Source organism: Silurus meridionalis, chromosome 20 (assembly GCF_014805685.1).
Source record: "Silurus meridionalis isolate SWU-2019-XX chromosome 20, ASM1480568v1, whole genome shotgun sequence".
NCBI classification, from domain to species: Eukaryota; Metazoa; Chordata; class Actinopteri; order Siluriformes; family Siluridae; genus Silurus; species Silurus meridionalis.
The window spans coordinates 3,085,606-3,101,002 of NC_060903.1; the positions used below are offsets into that span (position 1 = coordinate 3,085,606).

The window sequence follows — 15,397 nt, forward strand, 5'->3', positions numbered from 1 at the left end:
ACTGGGTGCCTTTACCTTCAACTGCTGGGTTGAAGAACAATTAGGCAGAGCGACCAACAATTATGTAATTTAGGCAACTAAGTAGTTGAGGATTAAGGGCCTTGAGCAAAGGCTAAGCAGTGGCAGCTTGGTGATGCTGGGATTTGAACCCATGGCCTTCTCATGACCTATTCCAAGACATCCATCCACTGAGCTACCCCGTACTTCATTCATATAAATGAAATAATTGTAAAAACAAAATTAAAATAAATAAAAGGAATACACACACAAAAATCGAATATGTAATCAAATCCCTCCTAATGAACACCTGGCAACCTCAAAGACTTGACTGCATCAGAAAGGCGTACAGAAACCTTTAATTTTTATTTACCACACATTTAAAAAAGTGAACCACACTATACAAATGATATATCTGATAACAGGAAACGACGCCGGGGACACGGCTACAGACCGGGTCAAACACACACTGCTGTCCTTGTGGGATATGTAGCTAAAATCTTTACCTTTTGTTAAAACGTGATTTTCTGGCCATTTTATCGCAAAGCGATAGAATCCTTACATCATACTGACTTACTATTCAGTTGTGTGTGTGTTTTTTTTTGTTGATCCTTTATGACTTTAAATGCACATAGGCAGTTTGCATGCAAACCGTAGCAGGTCGGGGGAGGGGGGGGTTTCTCAGTAATAGATCGTTTAGTTTTTTTATCGGATTAAATGTCCGGGTTTTATTTACAATAATGAAGTCTGTCCATCCTGAGCCAGTTCGGGGTTGTTTTAAAGGGGAAGTCCAGCTCATCAGACTCCGGCTACGATGGCACGCATACGTTCACGCGAGCGGTTCTTTTTCCCGCTTCTCTTTCTTTTTTGTGGTTTTAAATTAAAACAACAGCAGCAGCAAAAAAAAATAAAAATAAAAATCCTCCACCTCTCACACATTCCCAATGACAGGCTGAACGTCAGAAGGAATGATGTTTATTACATTAGGGACGACTTAAAAGAAAGCGAGAGAGACGGAGGGGTGGGAGGAAGAGGAAGTTGGGGAAAAAAAAAAAAAAAAAAAACACAAAAGTTTAAGCCAGGTAGCTGTAAGTGTCCTTCTCGCCATCCACTCTCTCCAGGTACTCCTTCTCTATGAGAATGTCGATGCATTTCTGGAAAAGAGAAGACAAAACAGGATTGAAGCTCCTCACACACAATCCACTTTATATTTAAAAAGATTCAATACTTCTATTGAAAGTAGAGCTCGTTCGGGTCATTGTGTTAGCGATTAATCGGCACCTGTAGTTGCTGGGACTGTTAGCTATCGGCAAAAGTCCATACTGATGGAGCAGTGAGCAGTGAGCAGTGTGAGACCGGCACATCCATCTTTAAATATTAAATAAATGTCCAAGTCGTATTTTTAATAAATCATAGTGTGTTAGAAAATTTGGGCTTAGAAGTCGACAGATTCTGCGAATAAATCGGCATTGACAGTTGACTGCTGGAACCATCTGTAAAAATCAATACAGATAGGTTTTCCGGGTTGCTGGAACGGCTGGGATGGTCTGCCGTCATTATACAGTACAAGAGTGGCCTCTAGAGGTGAATTACTGACACGGTGCTATTTATTTGAAGGGTCTTTTATTCAATTTGGATGTAACTTATTTCTTTGGGGTTACTTTTTGTTTTATTGCGCGTCTTATTTTTTCTCAATATTTATTAATATAATTAAAATATATTCATATTTATTTAATTTGGCACATATTCATGATTCAGTACTGCTTTTTTAATATTTGTAATAAAGTTCAATACTATTTTACATGAAGTGTTACTTTATTTAATTTTTTTTAATCCAGTATCCATTTTATCTATCAGTTATCAGCAAGTACACTCCTAGCTTTTAAACATTACAGCCTCAATGCACTGCTGTCAGGGGAGTGCTTTTCGAGAAAATGAACGTGTCATGCTGTTGCATTTTGTACCTTGATGACGGGAACTCTGGGCTTGAACCTGGAGGAGAGCTGGTTAAGGACCTCGGCTAGGAGCTGCTGGTGCTTCAGCATCTTCCTCATCTTCATGATTCGCACTATGGCAGCCTACAGAAATACACACATCTGATGTTTACTCATAGACACGCCGGCTGATATCATTATCCATTCAAATTGTTGTTGGCGATGAGAAAAGCCGGATCTCGGCGGAACTTGCCTGTATTAAGAGCTTTCGATCCTCCTCGATGTTTTTGTGAGTGGTTTCCTGCTCTTGCTTCTGCTCTGTCTTCATCGGTACGTTGATGTTCACCCGCAGCTTTTTACTGGACAAATAAGATGAAGTTCAATGATGTAAATCACTTAAAACTTAATTGGGATCAAACATTTCTTTTACATTAAATAATTAGCAAATTATTTGAATTGGAAACTTGCGATTTTAATGCAATAAAAAAAAAGCAATTCGCTACCAATATCCACTCAATCATGCTAATTAGGGTCACAATTCTGGGCACAATCATTTTAGATAGAACAAAAACGTAGAATAAAACCCGCCTTACTTCTTATAACCCAAGTAAAGTTTTATGAGTGTGTCCGGTTTAAATTCCACCTCGTCCACATTAGCGTTCTCATCCTCCAGGACCTGCATCGTGACACGCATCAACACCAGCATCAATATTAGCATGATACTTATAATACTTAAAATTTATAAAATTTAGTCTAGAAAATATCCCCACCAACAATTTGGACTTCAATAAAATTTGTAGAACTTGCACCAAAATATCCTGCAATAAAAAAAAAGTAATAAATCCAATTAAAAAAATGTTTTTTTAAATTAATACATTGAGGCCAAACAAGCGTGTTTTTTTTGTGATCGGAGCAACTCACTATTTTGATTTGCGTGCTGTCAGTTAACTGCTGGACGGTGTACACGTCTTCTGTGTTGTATTGGAGGAGAATGGCCATTTGAAACGTGGAAGCCTACACACACACACACACACACAAAAAGTCAAAAGTGCTTGTTAAAACCAATCTACATTCGTTAGACAGATACATTTTTGTGTTATGTTGAATTCTGGGTCTTTGAATGCAAAAAAGAACAACTAAAAACTAAAGTAACTAAAAAGTAAAACTGATGGTGCAAAAAAAAAAAGTCTCTCTCAAATCCTAACAAAAATCCATGATAAAACAACACAGAAAAAGCTGCATATCCTTTTCATATTTTGTTTTTTCTCTTTTGTGGGTCTATGATACAATACCATAATTACACTCCAAAATGTAGTAAAACATCTTCCCAGAAGAGTGGAGGTTATTGTAACAGCAAATGCGGAGTAAACGTGGAAGGGGATTATCAAAAAGCAAATCCGAATCTTATAATCAGGTTTCCACAAACTTTTGACTATTTAGTCGAATGTCTACAATTGTATATGAATATACCGAATTTTTCGGACTATAAAGCGCACCTATATATAAGCCGCACCCACTGAATTTGACAAATATTTTTATTTTGAACATAAATACGCCGTCTACATTAAAACTAATGAACTTTACACAGGCTTTAACGAAAGACAGTGTCTGTTACACGGTGTAACGGGTGAAATATGTTGTAGCTCCTTTAAGAGAAGAGCAGCATTTTGGGAATAGCCTGCCGCCGCATTTTCCCAGTATTTCTGCATGTGTGTGAGACCGAGGAATATGTCCTTATTATTTTCTGATGCTCAGTTCTAAGTTTCTTTGACTAACCCGTACCACTGTTGCCAAGAAAAATAAAAAAAGCACGAGTTTTGGAAACCTGTGTGCTTATATGATTTCTGTTGCAACTGGAGTTAGCGAGTGAGCGGCAGGTTAAACGTCAGAGGAACCTCATCCATATTTATGATGTGGTGTGGCCCGATTCAGTGGGATCGCATCTAATTTAATATAAAGAGTTCCGCAATTTCATTGGTCTAATGTTATGGGGTTCAGTTTTTTGGCTTTGAAGCTTGTGAAACCGGGAAAAAACCAGGAAAAAAGTAGCGGCTTATAGTCCGGAAAATATGGTAGTAAGAATCAGTTGGCGTTTGTATCACTCTGCATAATTTTTAACATATTTGCTTTGATAAAAAAATGATCGAAGTAATTAATAGTAGATGCGCTATACTTTTATTATTTTGAAAAGTGACCAATAATATGTGACCAATATTTAATATGTAGATCGATTTCTCTTCGCTAAACTGTTTCACAGCACCGCTGCTGCTACGTGAATTTCACGTATCGCAGCACTAGGGAGACCGAGGCGTGTCCTGAGAGTCACGCAGAATACAGATTAACATGGCAGAGGTAGAGCTGCGTCTTGCTGGAGACGCAACAGGAAAAGAACCTCTGGTCTTATTTCATCTTTTTTGCACTACAAAGGCGTGTTTGTGAAAGGGGCCATGTTTAGAAGTCAGAAGGCACTTACGTAAATTGATGATTTGCTGTCTGTCTGAACCAAAGAAATAAAAGTGAATTATCTGCACCATATTGAATTGCAGAGCATCATATTTTTTCTCTCCATTGCATCATATTTCATTGATTCGAAATCGGATCGCACTGCATCGCAATGGGGGGGGGAATACGTATCGCATCAGTAGCTGCTTTATATGTATCGTTAATGTATCGTATCGCTGACTATGCATTCGGATGTGAATCGCATTGGCCTCAATTATAGAGATTTGCATCCCTGAATAGATTTATTAAAAGAGACAGGCCGACAGACATACACAAATATATATATATCCTTAAATAAAGTGTCTTAATTATAAATTCTTCATATAATCCAATAAAAAAAAAAAATCTTCGAACTGATGATCTGAAACCAGGCTGAACTCTATGTTTTTCTGCTGCTGAATGTGCAGGAGTGTGTGTCCTACCTGCAGGGTATATCTGTTCTTAAAGCAGTTAGTGACCAGCTCTCCTTTGGACAGGTGGTAGAGCCAGGTGAGTTTGCGGCCGCTGTGTCTGCTGGCGTAGAAGGCTGTGAACCTTTGGTAGCTCCTCTCCAACTGTGTTTGTGTGTTTAGAGAAAACAAAAGAACACCCAGAAAATGGATGTATAATGCAATGCAGTGAAGCAGCTTCTTAGTTATGCATGTTAATTATTTTTAAGTTCATTGAGCTTTCAGTAGTTATAAAAAAATAAAAATAATAAAAATGTGTGATTCTGAACAAGACTGAAACAGCTGATATTCCAGGCCGAGAGGATAACAACCCCTTGGGTGAGATGGTAAGCAGTAAGCCAATAATGACACTGTTCAGCCTTCCTAATTAAATAGCTGCGCATGAGTTTGTGTGTGTGTGTGTGTGTGTGTGTGTGTGTGTGTGTGTGTGTGTTTAGTACCTCAGAAGGCAGCGCAAAAGTGCAAGATTGCTGGAAAGGCCAGGAACCAGAGCTCAACACCTGGATACTGAAATCCACTGGAAAGAGGAAACAAAATTAGCACTTTTATAACATGTTTTAGGGCTCAAATTGTTTACAGGCCAAAAAATCTAATCCAGATGTTTTTGCTGTTTTTTTGTGATGAAAATCTTTCGACTAGACCATGTCTCCACTTAGTTTCAAGTTACAGTGGAGTCATGGTAACGCATCTCCATCGTAATACAGTGATCTGAGTGCTTATACGTACAGTCTAAAGGCTCCGAGTTAGTGAGGTGCTTCTTGAACTGCTCGTTTAGGTCTTTGCTGACTCCGATGTCCTGGAACATGCGTTGCAGCTTGGACGTGTACTCAAAGCCACACGCTTGCTGTAGCAAAACACAGGGCCATATTCAGTCACATAACTGCATAGACATCCTGACATGACTCTTTTATAGATGTTTTAAAAACTCAAGATAACTGCATAAAAAAAAAAAAGAAGTGCTGGCATTAAGAAAAGCCAGTGAAACCTTTAGTTTGGAGATCATGCTGGCTTCGGCATCGTCGCTGGCGCTGTTCTGGTGGACCAGGCGCTTGGCCAGCATTTTCGCATAAAACTTCTGGAACACGTCTTTATCCTCTATGTACTTAAACACCACCATCTGGAGAAGAGAATGAGGTAAGAGGGAAGCTCAAATAAAGTGAGTGATGAAGCAACACCACAGGGAAAACACACTGTGTGTCTACGCAAGTTAACACAACAAATCAGGAGCAGATTTGAAATACGATTTCTAGTAAATGAATAAAGTTCCACTATTCATGGCGAGTGTTTGCATATTTACTTGTAGTTAACTCACCACTTGATTCAGAGTGTCTTCAAGCTCGGCCTCCTCTGGGTTCTTTGAGCTTTTCTTAAGTAGAGAGTCACAGTATCGAGCGAGAAGTTCAGGGGATTTGCTGGACGACTGGACCATCTTGGTAACGGCATTGTTGTTGATGAAGCGCCCACAGGCCTTTTTTTGGGGGGAAGAGAAAAAAAACGACATGCTAACTTTCCAGTCAGTTCCATAAACGTTCAGTGCATCAATGACAGATGTGTGATGTGCATCTCCATAACTGAGGCCGATACGCATCTCAATGCGTAGCAGAAGATATGATACATTAAAGACAAATCTAAAGAACCAGCTTTTCTATTTCTGGTTGTGTCTCCAGGAAGTTACAGCTCTACCTCTGCCATGTAAATCTGTATTCTATGTGACTCTCAGGACACGCCTCTTTCTCTGTAGCGTTGAGACATCATATTTATGTAGCAGCAGTGGCGGTGAGAGAACGTGCTTTAGAATATTTTCCGGAGGAGAAATTAATCTACATATCAAATATTGGTCACAAATTATTAAATCGTCTTTTTACCGATGCAAATGTGTTAAAAACAATGCATCGCAATACAGATGTCAACTTTTTTTTAAATGTATGAATCACAAACTTTTATGCCGATGCGAATCACTGAATCTTAAAATTTTCTTCATCTTTTTTGTTGCCAATCAACAATATTTCAGTATCAGCCGTGCACGTGGACGTAACGTACGCTATCGTTACTCGGTGGACGTAATCGCATGGATCAAATGAAAGCTTTACCTTGTCCAGTGCAGCAACAAAGCCAGCGTCGTTGTTAAACGCAGACATCACTAAGGCGTTGTACTTCTTATGGACATCCAAAATGGTCTGGACGTACATCTTGGGGTCCTGGACCAAAAGTAAAAAGCACGTGATCAAAAGATGTGCGAGTTTAGATTTAGACCCTGTTGAGAGAGTCTTCGCACTCACATTAAGAGCAGCTTCCCCGCATTTCTCAATAGCAGCTAAGCCTTGGTTATAGATGTGCGTTTCCAGAAGCTTCTTGAGCTCTCCCAATCCGTCCGTGATCCGAGACACCAGGTTGTACATGCGGCCGAGATCTGCAGAAAACACCAGAGGAGAACCAGACGCATTACTGAGATGGAGCTGAGCACACAGCTGAGGTTTTTTTATTTTTTTTTATTCCGAACTCCATACCTTCGTTCTTGTCTGCATCCAGAAGGTTTTGGAACTCGGTGTGAAAGATTTCCAGGTGCTTTTCAATGAGAACCTGCTCACACTTCCTGGCCAGCTCATCCTGCGTGCTTTCGTGGAGGTAGACCTGTACCCTCCTCTGCTCTTCCAACAAACGAGCTTCCGCCTGCACCCACACGAAGGAAAATTTAGAAGACATTTTTGGGAAAAACACACAACAACAAAAAATGGCAAAAATGAACCAATCTGTGATTCACTGCAATGCATCTGGATTAAATTAGCACCAGGAAAGACTTCTACAGAACTCTGAAATTCTGGCTTGCAAGTTTGTTCTTATAAGGCAATCTGTCCAGACTTCATTCTTCATACTGAGAAACATTTCCCAGTTTCTGTTTGGGAGTTCATATATATATTTATTTAACCAAATTGTCACCACAATTTCATCCACCTGATCCAAGTCCAAAGAAAGCTCTTGTCATTGCCAGACCTTTTTCATGTACTCAGTGACTGGGTTCTGCTGCAGGAATTCTGTGCTTTCCCTCGTGTAGAAGCGCTCGGTGTCGGCCAGGAACTGTGTCTCAAAGTATTCCTTGTAGACGGACAGAGTAGGGCCTTTGGCAAAAGCGTCGTCCTCGTTCAGGCCCAGCTCAACTGAACAGAAGAAAAACGTCCTTTTATCACATACATAATAGTCACTAACTTACAGCTCACTTGCAGCTTAAAGCATATTCAAGGGAACCGCAATTTTTAATTGTCGTTATAGTAACGTAACGACCCACATATTTACTGGAGGTTGGCTAATTCCTCGGGTTTCCTCGATTAATCGACACTGATAGTTCGAACTTTAGGCAAAAAGCCATACCGATAGTTTTTGCGGTTTGCGTCAGTTGCTGGAGCAGCTAAAAAAATCCGCTGTCATTACAAGAGCAGCCCCTAGAGGTGAACCACTGTAATCACAGTAATACCTCGGTACCAAACAAGTAGGTGGTGCATTTTTAACCACTTTATGTCCCATTATTTAGGCATAAACGATATTACAGCATTTATTATTTATAATTTATTATTTATAAAATCATTATATCCATATTTATTTTATTTTACACATAATCATGATTCAGTACTGTTTTACATGAAGTGTATTTTTCTTTTCTTATCCAGTATCCATTTAAAAACGGTTTTAATTGGTTGATTGATCGGTTATCGGTGAGTACGATCCAAACTAGCTATTGGTCGCGAAAATCCATTGGTTGACCTCCAATATAGGTGATCTAATAGAGCACAATTTCAACATCTTATCCTGAATGCCTGAATAGGGTTCAATCAAACCTTAATAGCGTTAAAAACATTTGTATAAATAAATACAAAAGTTTCCAAATTAAAATAAAAACAAGTATTAAATAAATAATAATAAAAAAAATTATATAAACAAATAATAAAACTGTTATATAATAATAAATAGATAATTAATAATTCATTAATTAATATTTACATTTGTGTTATAATAAATATTTGACTTGAATATTGAACAAATATAATGAGAATTTGTGAAAAGTGTACTGTAGATTTATAGTAGAAGTGCTCCAGACTGAGATTTCTTGGTCCAGACAACAATACAATAGGATGAATTGTATCAAAACCAATAAATAAATAGCTGCAGGTATATAAGATAAATAAATGAAAGGATCCATATTTATAAAACTATGTACAACCTTAAATATAGACCATTTATGTTCTAATCAGTTTGTGTGTCCTAAGAAGACCTAGGATTTGTAGATAATTGAAATATTGTGAAAATATCACATTTTATTAAACAATTTCAAAGTACAAACAGGAACATTTTAAAACAACAACAAAAACAAAAGTGAGTTGGGACGCACCGTAGGACTGAACTACGCCACTGATGAGTCTGGTGTTGATGGTCTCTCCGTTTCGCTCCTTCTCAATAAGCTTCAATACTGCATTTGTAACCTTTGTAAGCATAGTAAAGAGAACAGCTTATTGACGCTGATGCATCATTTAGTACAATTTAGCGTACAAGCACTTGTCTAAGTTTGTGGACACCCGTTTATTGAACAACCCATTCCCAAGATCTACAAATCTATAAGTACTGCATTGTAAAAAGAGTCACTAAGATTATCAATCTTTCAGGTACATTAATGATCAATAGGTTATGATGTTGAGGATGTGAAGGGGTTGCTGGAGTTCTTCCACTCCAACCGGTCTTCATGTAGTTTGCTTTGTGTACATGCTTGGACCTCTTTGTGACATCAGTTATGAAGAAAGAACGACATTATATGTAACGCACTATGAAACACAAACCTGTTTATTTAGAGGCCGAAACAGGCATTCTCTCCAGGTAACCAAAGCCAGCTGAGAAGAAAGAAAAAATAAATTATATACACTCTCCCAAATTCTTTCTCTCTCACACACACACACGCACGCGCTTGACTTTAGCAAAGCGTACCGAGTAGATTTCGTAGATGCCCTTGCGGCCCTCGTCACATTCGCGGCGCACCCAGTGGCGGTTGAGGTAGGCACAGATACCGTTAAGCACTTTGCTGGAGAACCGGTAATCCTCCCACTGCTGCGTGTAGAACTTCAGAACACTCTCGTCCATTAAGTCCTCTCCGTCCTGAGAGCAGAAAGTCAGAAGTCATGAGATTGTGAATATCGAATTAATTTTTTGTCCCGGCAGATTCTTAAGAAGAACGTGCAAAAATAAATAAATTGGTCTTTCTTACCTTTAATAAGTTTGTAAGGTAATTTTTCAGGAATTCCTTTAGTCTCTTGTAGAGCTCGAGGCCCACAAACTGGGCTCCTCCTGGAGTGGGTGCCTTCTTGGAAGGTTTGGATTGGGGGATTCCGCGAGCCTGGTTCGACTGGTGCACGCTGGTGCAGTAATTATACACGTGACTAAAGTCATGTAGTTAAGGACTTACAGATTCATACCACAGGTATATACCACATAAAACAAATCTAACAATATTACAACATGACTTGTTGAAATCAGGTTGGACGATTCGAACCACAACCAATCGATTTCCTAAGAACATCTGACCCCAGGTTAAAAGGATACGTGTAGAGCTCCATGTAGCGAGATTTGGCCATGCTCTGGCGCGTGTAGACCTGCTGAATGCCTGCTCGCAGGTCATCCCAGATCTGGTCCAGCCCAATCTGTTTGAGTCCATGAGGGTTCTGGCTCCTGGTAGACGACATCCTCGGTCCTCCCCTGCGTCTTCCCTCCTGCTGCTGCTGCTGTGTCGGAATCTCTTCCTGGCGTTCTGCTCTGCGTGTCCCTTGGCTCGGCGAGACGGCGGCCAGCTAGTCCTCCATATGGGCGCGGCGGACAGCGGCGACAACGTGGAGGAAAACACCGGGCCTCGAACCGGGGAGGCAGAGCGGCCGTCGACTGGAAAGGACACTTAGGTCAGAGTCAGGAAAGAAACCTGGAGAAGGACGAATACGGTTCAGGTTACATAATGGCCTTCGGTCGTTTTTTTTTCTGGATTTACATCAACGTAATGCTGAAATGTTATATAATATATAATCTAGGAAATCAATCACATGCAAAAAATGCTTGGAAATGTAGGAAGTATTAAACGCTGTGCACCCAGCAATTAAGTGTTTCCATATTTCTCTCTCTCTCTCTCTCTCTCTCTCTCTCTCTCTCTCTCTCTCTCTCTCCACCTGCCTGATGCCTCTATCCTGATGTCCTACTTCGAGTTGGACTTCACTTAAATTGAAGGGCACTCGCTTCACCTAAGGCTACATCTATTCTTATTCGGGATGCAACAACGTTTCCGTCTAAAAAAGCTCCGCGTCCACAATTTGCTCCTCCACACTGAAACGTCTGAAAACGCGTACTTCCCTGTACTGCACAAAACGCTTCGACCTGCGTAATTTCCACCCGTCGCTGTATTTAATTTCTGGCTCTTCACCATCGCCATCAAGTTATTTATCCACTTCGGAGGGTTTTAAAAAGCTCGATTTTTGTTAACGGGAAAACGGAGTCTCAATGTGGACAGAAGGCCCAAAAACAGAGAGAAAATTATGCGTTCAAGCGAAAACCTATTGGTGTGGACATGGCTTAAGGATGGATCCACACTAACAACACTTACTGTGGAGACCCAGATAATAGTTAAGTCTCTCCTACAGTCGAATTATAGGTTGTGTGAGTTTTTTTTGGGTGGTAACAGACGAGTAGATGCCCGTCGACTGGCAGATGAAACTGATGATGCCTTTTTAAGTACAAAACATCAAACGACAAAACTTTTTTCAATCGCTAAGTCTAAATCATTAAGTGCAGAAAAGCCACACTGCAAACAAGATTTGCGTTTTACGTGTCGGCAAATTAAATCGGCTAAATCGCCCGTGACATCGGTGCACCGGAAAACAATCTGTTTACTTTTACAGAATCTCCCAGATATTGTTCAATATTGGTAAGTGGAAACTTAAATCCGCCACAGAGGGCGTTGAATTGACTCACGCACGACAAAAATATTTAATAAAAGATTCTTTCTTTTCACATTTTTAGTTGCAGCGTTATCATTATAAGCTGCATATTAACCTATTGGGAGAAAACTGGTATTTCTATGTAAAATCGGACATTGAACACCTCATATACGAACGTCAACAGTTTCAATTTTTTAAAACAATTTTTAAGACAGCCTCAAAAGCTGGAGCGCATGCGAGATGTGGGCGGAAAAAAATGGAAAGAACGGTACCACGAGAGAGAAAATCAAGTCTGTCTGTCATTCTGACGTTGTCTTTCTGTAAATAGAAGGTGCAGCTGTTTTCCCTCTGGATAATAATGGCTTGTGAGGAAGCGACACTGAGTGTTTCATCCTGGTAACCACAGCAACGGGACCAAGCGCGTGGACGGATAACATTAATAGTCAGAGAAGGTGGTGTAGGCATGCGAGCTTGCAACCGAGGTCATGACTCCGAACAAACGAGTGACTCGATCGCGTGATCGGTTGTAATTGAGTCTTTTGAGAGTCGTGAAAAGTCCACTTTTGGTTTCTGTTTGTTGGGACCCGTCTGGGCTGCAGCCGTTTCCCGGGCTTTAATCAAAACATGAGATCGGTATCTCTGAACATCAATGGCCGTGCTGAACACAATAAATTGAGCTAATCAGTCGTCGTCGCTGTTCTCGCGCGTTCTGACAGCTATGAGAATGAGGGCAATCAGAGATTGCCTTAACAGGGTAAAACGAGGGCATCAGGTGGTGACAGTCAGCGGAGTCCGACTGCGAAAGCAGAGCCGGGAAGGAAGTGACTAAGTTCAGAGGAAGTTGTTGTTACTTTAGCTATGCTTATTATATATCTGCATTTTACTGAGTGATAAGTGGGGATTTTTACCCAAACACCACACCAAACAATTTTTCTTTGTATTTCCCACGAAATTAAAACGTCATTCACTGACAACTTCATCCTGGTCAGGATTGCTGTGAACAATTTGAGAGTTACTGGAACTTTCCCATGCTTGATCACACCTTTGATTGAAGTCATTGTTTATGGGGTGCAAAAGAAACGTCACGTGGAGAAAAGGAGAACGTGGAACACCCCAGACAGAGAGCAAGCCAAGCTAAGGATCAAACTGGAGAACCTGTGAGCATCTGGAATTCACCAGGACACTCCATTTTGTAAAGAAGAACATTTTTAGAGGACATTCTACAAAAAAAACAGAGCAGTTCTCAAATCACATAGGACTAAAACAATCCAACCCTCTGGCTTATCATAGTGTCCAAAACTTTACTAAACACATTGGATCTCATTAATCAAGCTGGACAACAAGGGAATTGTCAACACCAAGAAAACCCAAAAAATCAATAATCGATAAATTTTCCAGCTTCCGGTCCACAGCCGTTACAAGAGCGGCCTGTAGAGGAAAAACGTTGACTCTATGTGCTGTTCGTCTTTACACGCAAGACGGCGCGCTGCACGGAGAGCGCAGTGCTGTATTTACTCTTTAGACTGTATTAATCATATAATTACATTTATTCCTCCCGTATCCATTTAATCGGTTGATTAAACAATTATGGGCAGGCACGACTCAAACTAGCCGCTGTTATCGGTACACGTTGATGAATCATAAGATTTACAAGAGTCTGTATGGAATAAATAACGTGCAGGTGTGCTGTTATAGAGAAATAATCCATAACAGGAAGATGTGATCATCACCATGTCAAGAGAAGATTACTTTCCCATAACTGCATATCCTTTCGTTTTTAAAGGCAAAAACACACAAGTATTAAACGGTAAATAAATGGAAGGTCTGTGGGTCCAAATTTCCCGTTTTTGGACTCCAACAGAAGAACTTGGGGTTGTTTTGGAGCAGGGAAGGTTGGAGATGTATACTGGGTGAATAGAATGAACATGGCAACCTTTCAATACTTCATGCAATTTCGTTTGGATTGTGTCTCATTGGAACCGACTTCACCATACAACAAGACGATGAGAAGAAGCGTACATCTGAACTCTGTAAGTGTTATTTAAAGAGCAAACAGTCGTCTCTATCGTGAAAAGACCTGCCCAGTCACCACACCTAAATCTTATTTAACTGCTCTGGGATGAACTGGATCATGAATAAACCTTCAACTACTGAATAACGAATCATAAATTGGACAGGCAAAGCAGACTAAGTTCGGGTCTCTCAAAGGAGAGACGGAGGTGTTTCAAAACTTTCGACAGACTCTGGAGATGTTATGAAATCCCCCTTAAAGTTACTTCCTTCGATCAGGTTTGTTAGAACAGCTTGAAAACCGTCAGACAAACCAGTAAAGGTGCCTGAAGGAAGTCCTGGAGTCTCAGCTCCTGGACTGACACTGGAGACTCCTTCCTGAAAACCGAATGTCATCATGATCAGCATCAAAGCGAATATATTACTATGGAAACGAAAGGAGGGAAAATCTGAAATGATCAAAATAAAAACAAACAAAAAAACAACAACAACGAGCTGCTTCTTGTCAGAAAACATCCAGATGTTGGTTCAACGTGTTCGATGTGGATTGAACATCTGGTTGATGATCACAGTCACGCGCTGACCTCGGATGATGATGATGATGATTATTATTATTATGGGATGTCAAAGCCTTACGGTGGTACCCGTTATTCGCGGAAGACGGTTAAGTTTTTTCCCCCATAACCCTAAATGGATTGTTGTCCGATTATAAATTGCTGTGTGAAATCACACAAGATATGACGTATCACGGAACCGTTCTGATTATGCTAGTTTGCAAAAAAACTAGCAGCTAAAGCTAACGAGCTAGCAAGCTAGTCTTAGCAGAGGCCCGGGTTGGTGGCTCGAGTAGGGTTAGTTTTATTATGAATAACTGTGTATAATACGTTGTAATGAGTCATACAGGTAGTTTAGGGACTGGGTTTAAACCGAGTCAGATGATTAAGGTGAACTAGCAGTCCCGGGTCGCAGGCTAACCGGCTAAATGCGCGCTCTTACCATTGTCCAGCAGCAGCAGCGCGAGCTTCTCAATCTTCCGATCACCAACACATTGAATGCAGACAAACCTACAATTAATTTCCACTTCCCGGATAAATTGCCAACTCGTAAATTCTCTATTTTCCCCCCAGCAAGCAAAACACTGCTCAGCAGTCCGGACTCAGCCTCCGCTCACTGTAACGCAGGTCGGGCTTTTCGCTAACAAAGCTACAACTGCAGCTCCGAAATGGCGTCTGAGCCCAAATCCACCCCGACACCATTACAAGTGCACTACGTAGTGCATAAAGTAACGGTAAAAGAAGTGCACTATGTAATTAAAAGGGCTACATTTAGGACCCTGCCAATTATATGGCGTTGAAGGTGCGTTCACAGAAATGTTGTCCGTAAGAAACGTGACAGTGTGTGAATCGGGTTCTGGGTTGCTTCCTCTTTTATTGAGTGGCGCTGTTTAAATCAGTGGTTCATTTGAACTTTCATGCATATGCATATACATGTGTGCAAATATAATAAATAAATAAATAAATAATAAATAATAAATAAATATAAAAGACTG

At 40.3% G+C, this 15,397-nt stretch overlaps 1 protein-coding gene across 1 annotated transcript; it reads right to left on the minus strand.

Moving 5' to 3' along the window:
• Positions 1–344: 344 nt before the first annotated feature.
• cul1a (cullin 1a) lies at positions 345–15,120 on the minus strand. Its single transcript, XM_046876919.1, has 21 exons — positions 14,845–15,120; positions 10,463–10,832; positions 10,128–10,299; positions 9,851–10,018; positions 9,706–9,756; positions 9,264–9,354; positions 7,874–8,037; positions 7,390–7,552; positions 7,162–7,292; positions 6,973–7,080; positions 6,195–6,350; positions 5,868–5,999; positions 5,609–5,726; positions 5,323–5,399; positions 4,856–4,987; positions 2,853–2,945; positions 2,702–2,749; positions 2,525–2,607; positions 2,185–2,290; positions 1,962–2,075; positions 345–1,151 (listed from the first exon to the last, which is right to left on the minus strand). Exons 2-21 carry the CDS (start codon positions 10,600–10,602, stop codon positions 1,071–1,073), a joined length of 2,328 nt encoding a protein of 775 aa, XP_046732875.1. The 5' UTR covers positions 10,603–10,832; positions 14,845–15,120; the 3' UTR covers positions 345–1,070.
• Positions 15,121–15,397: the final 277 nt, after the last annotated feature.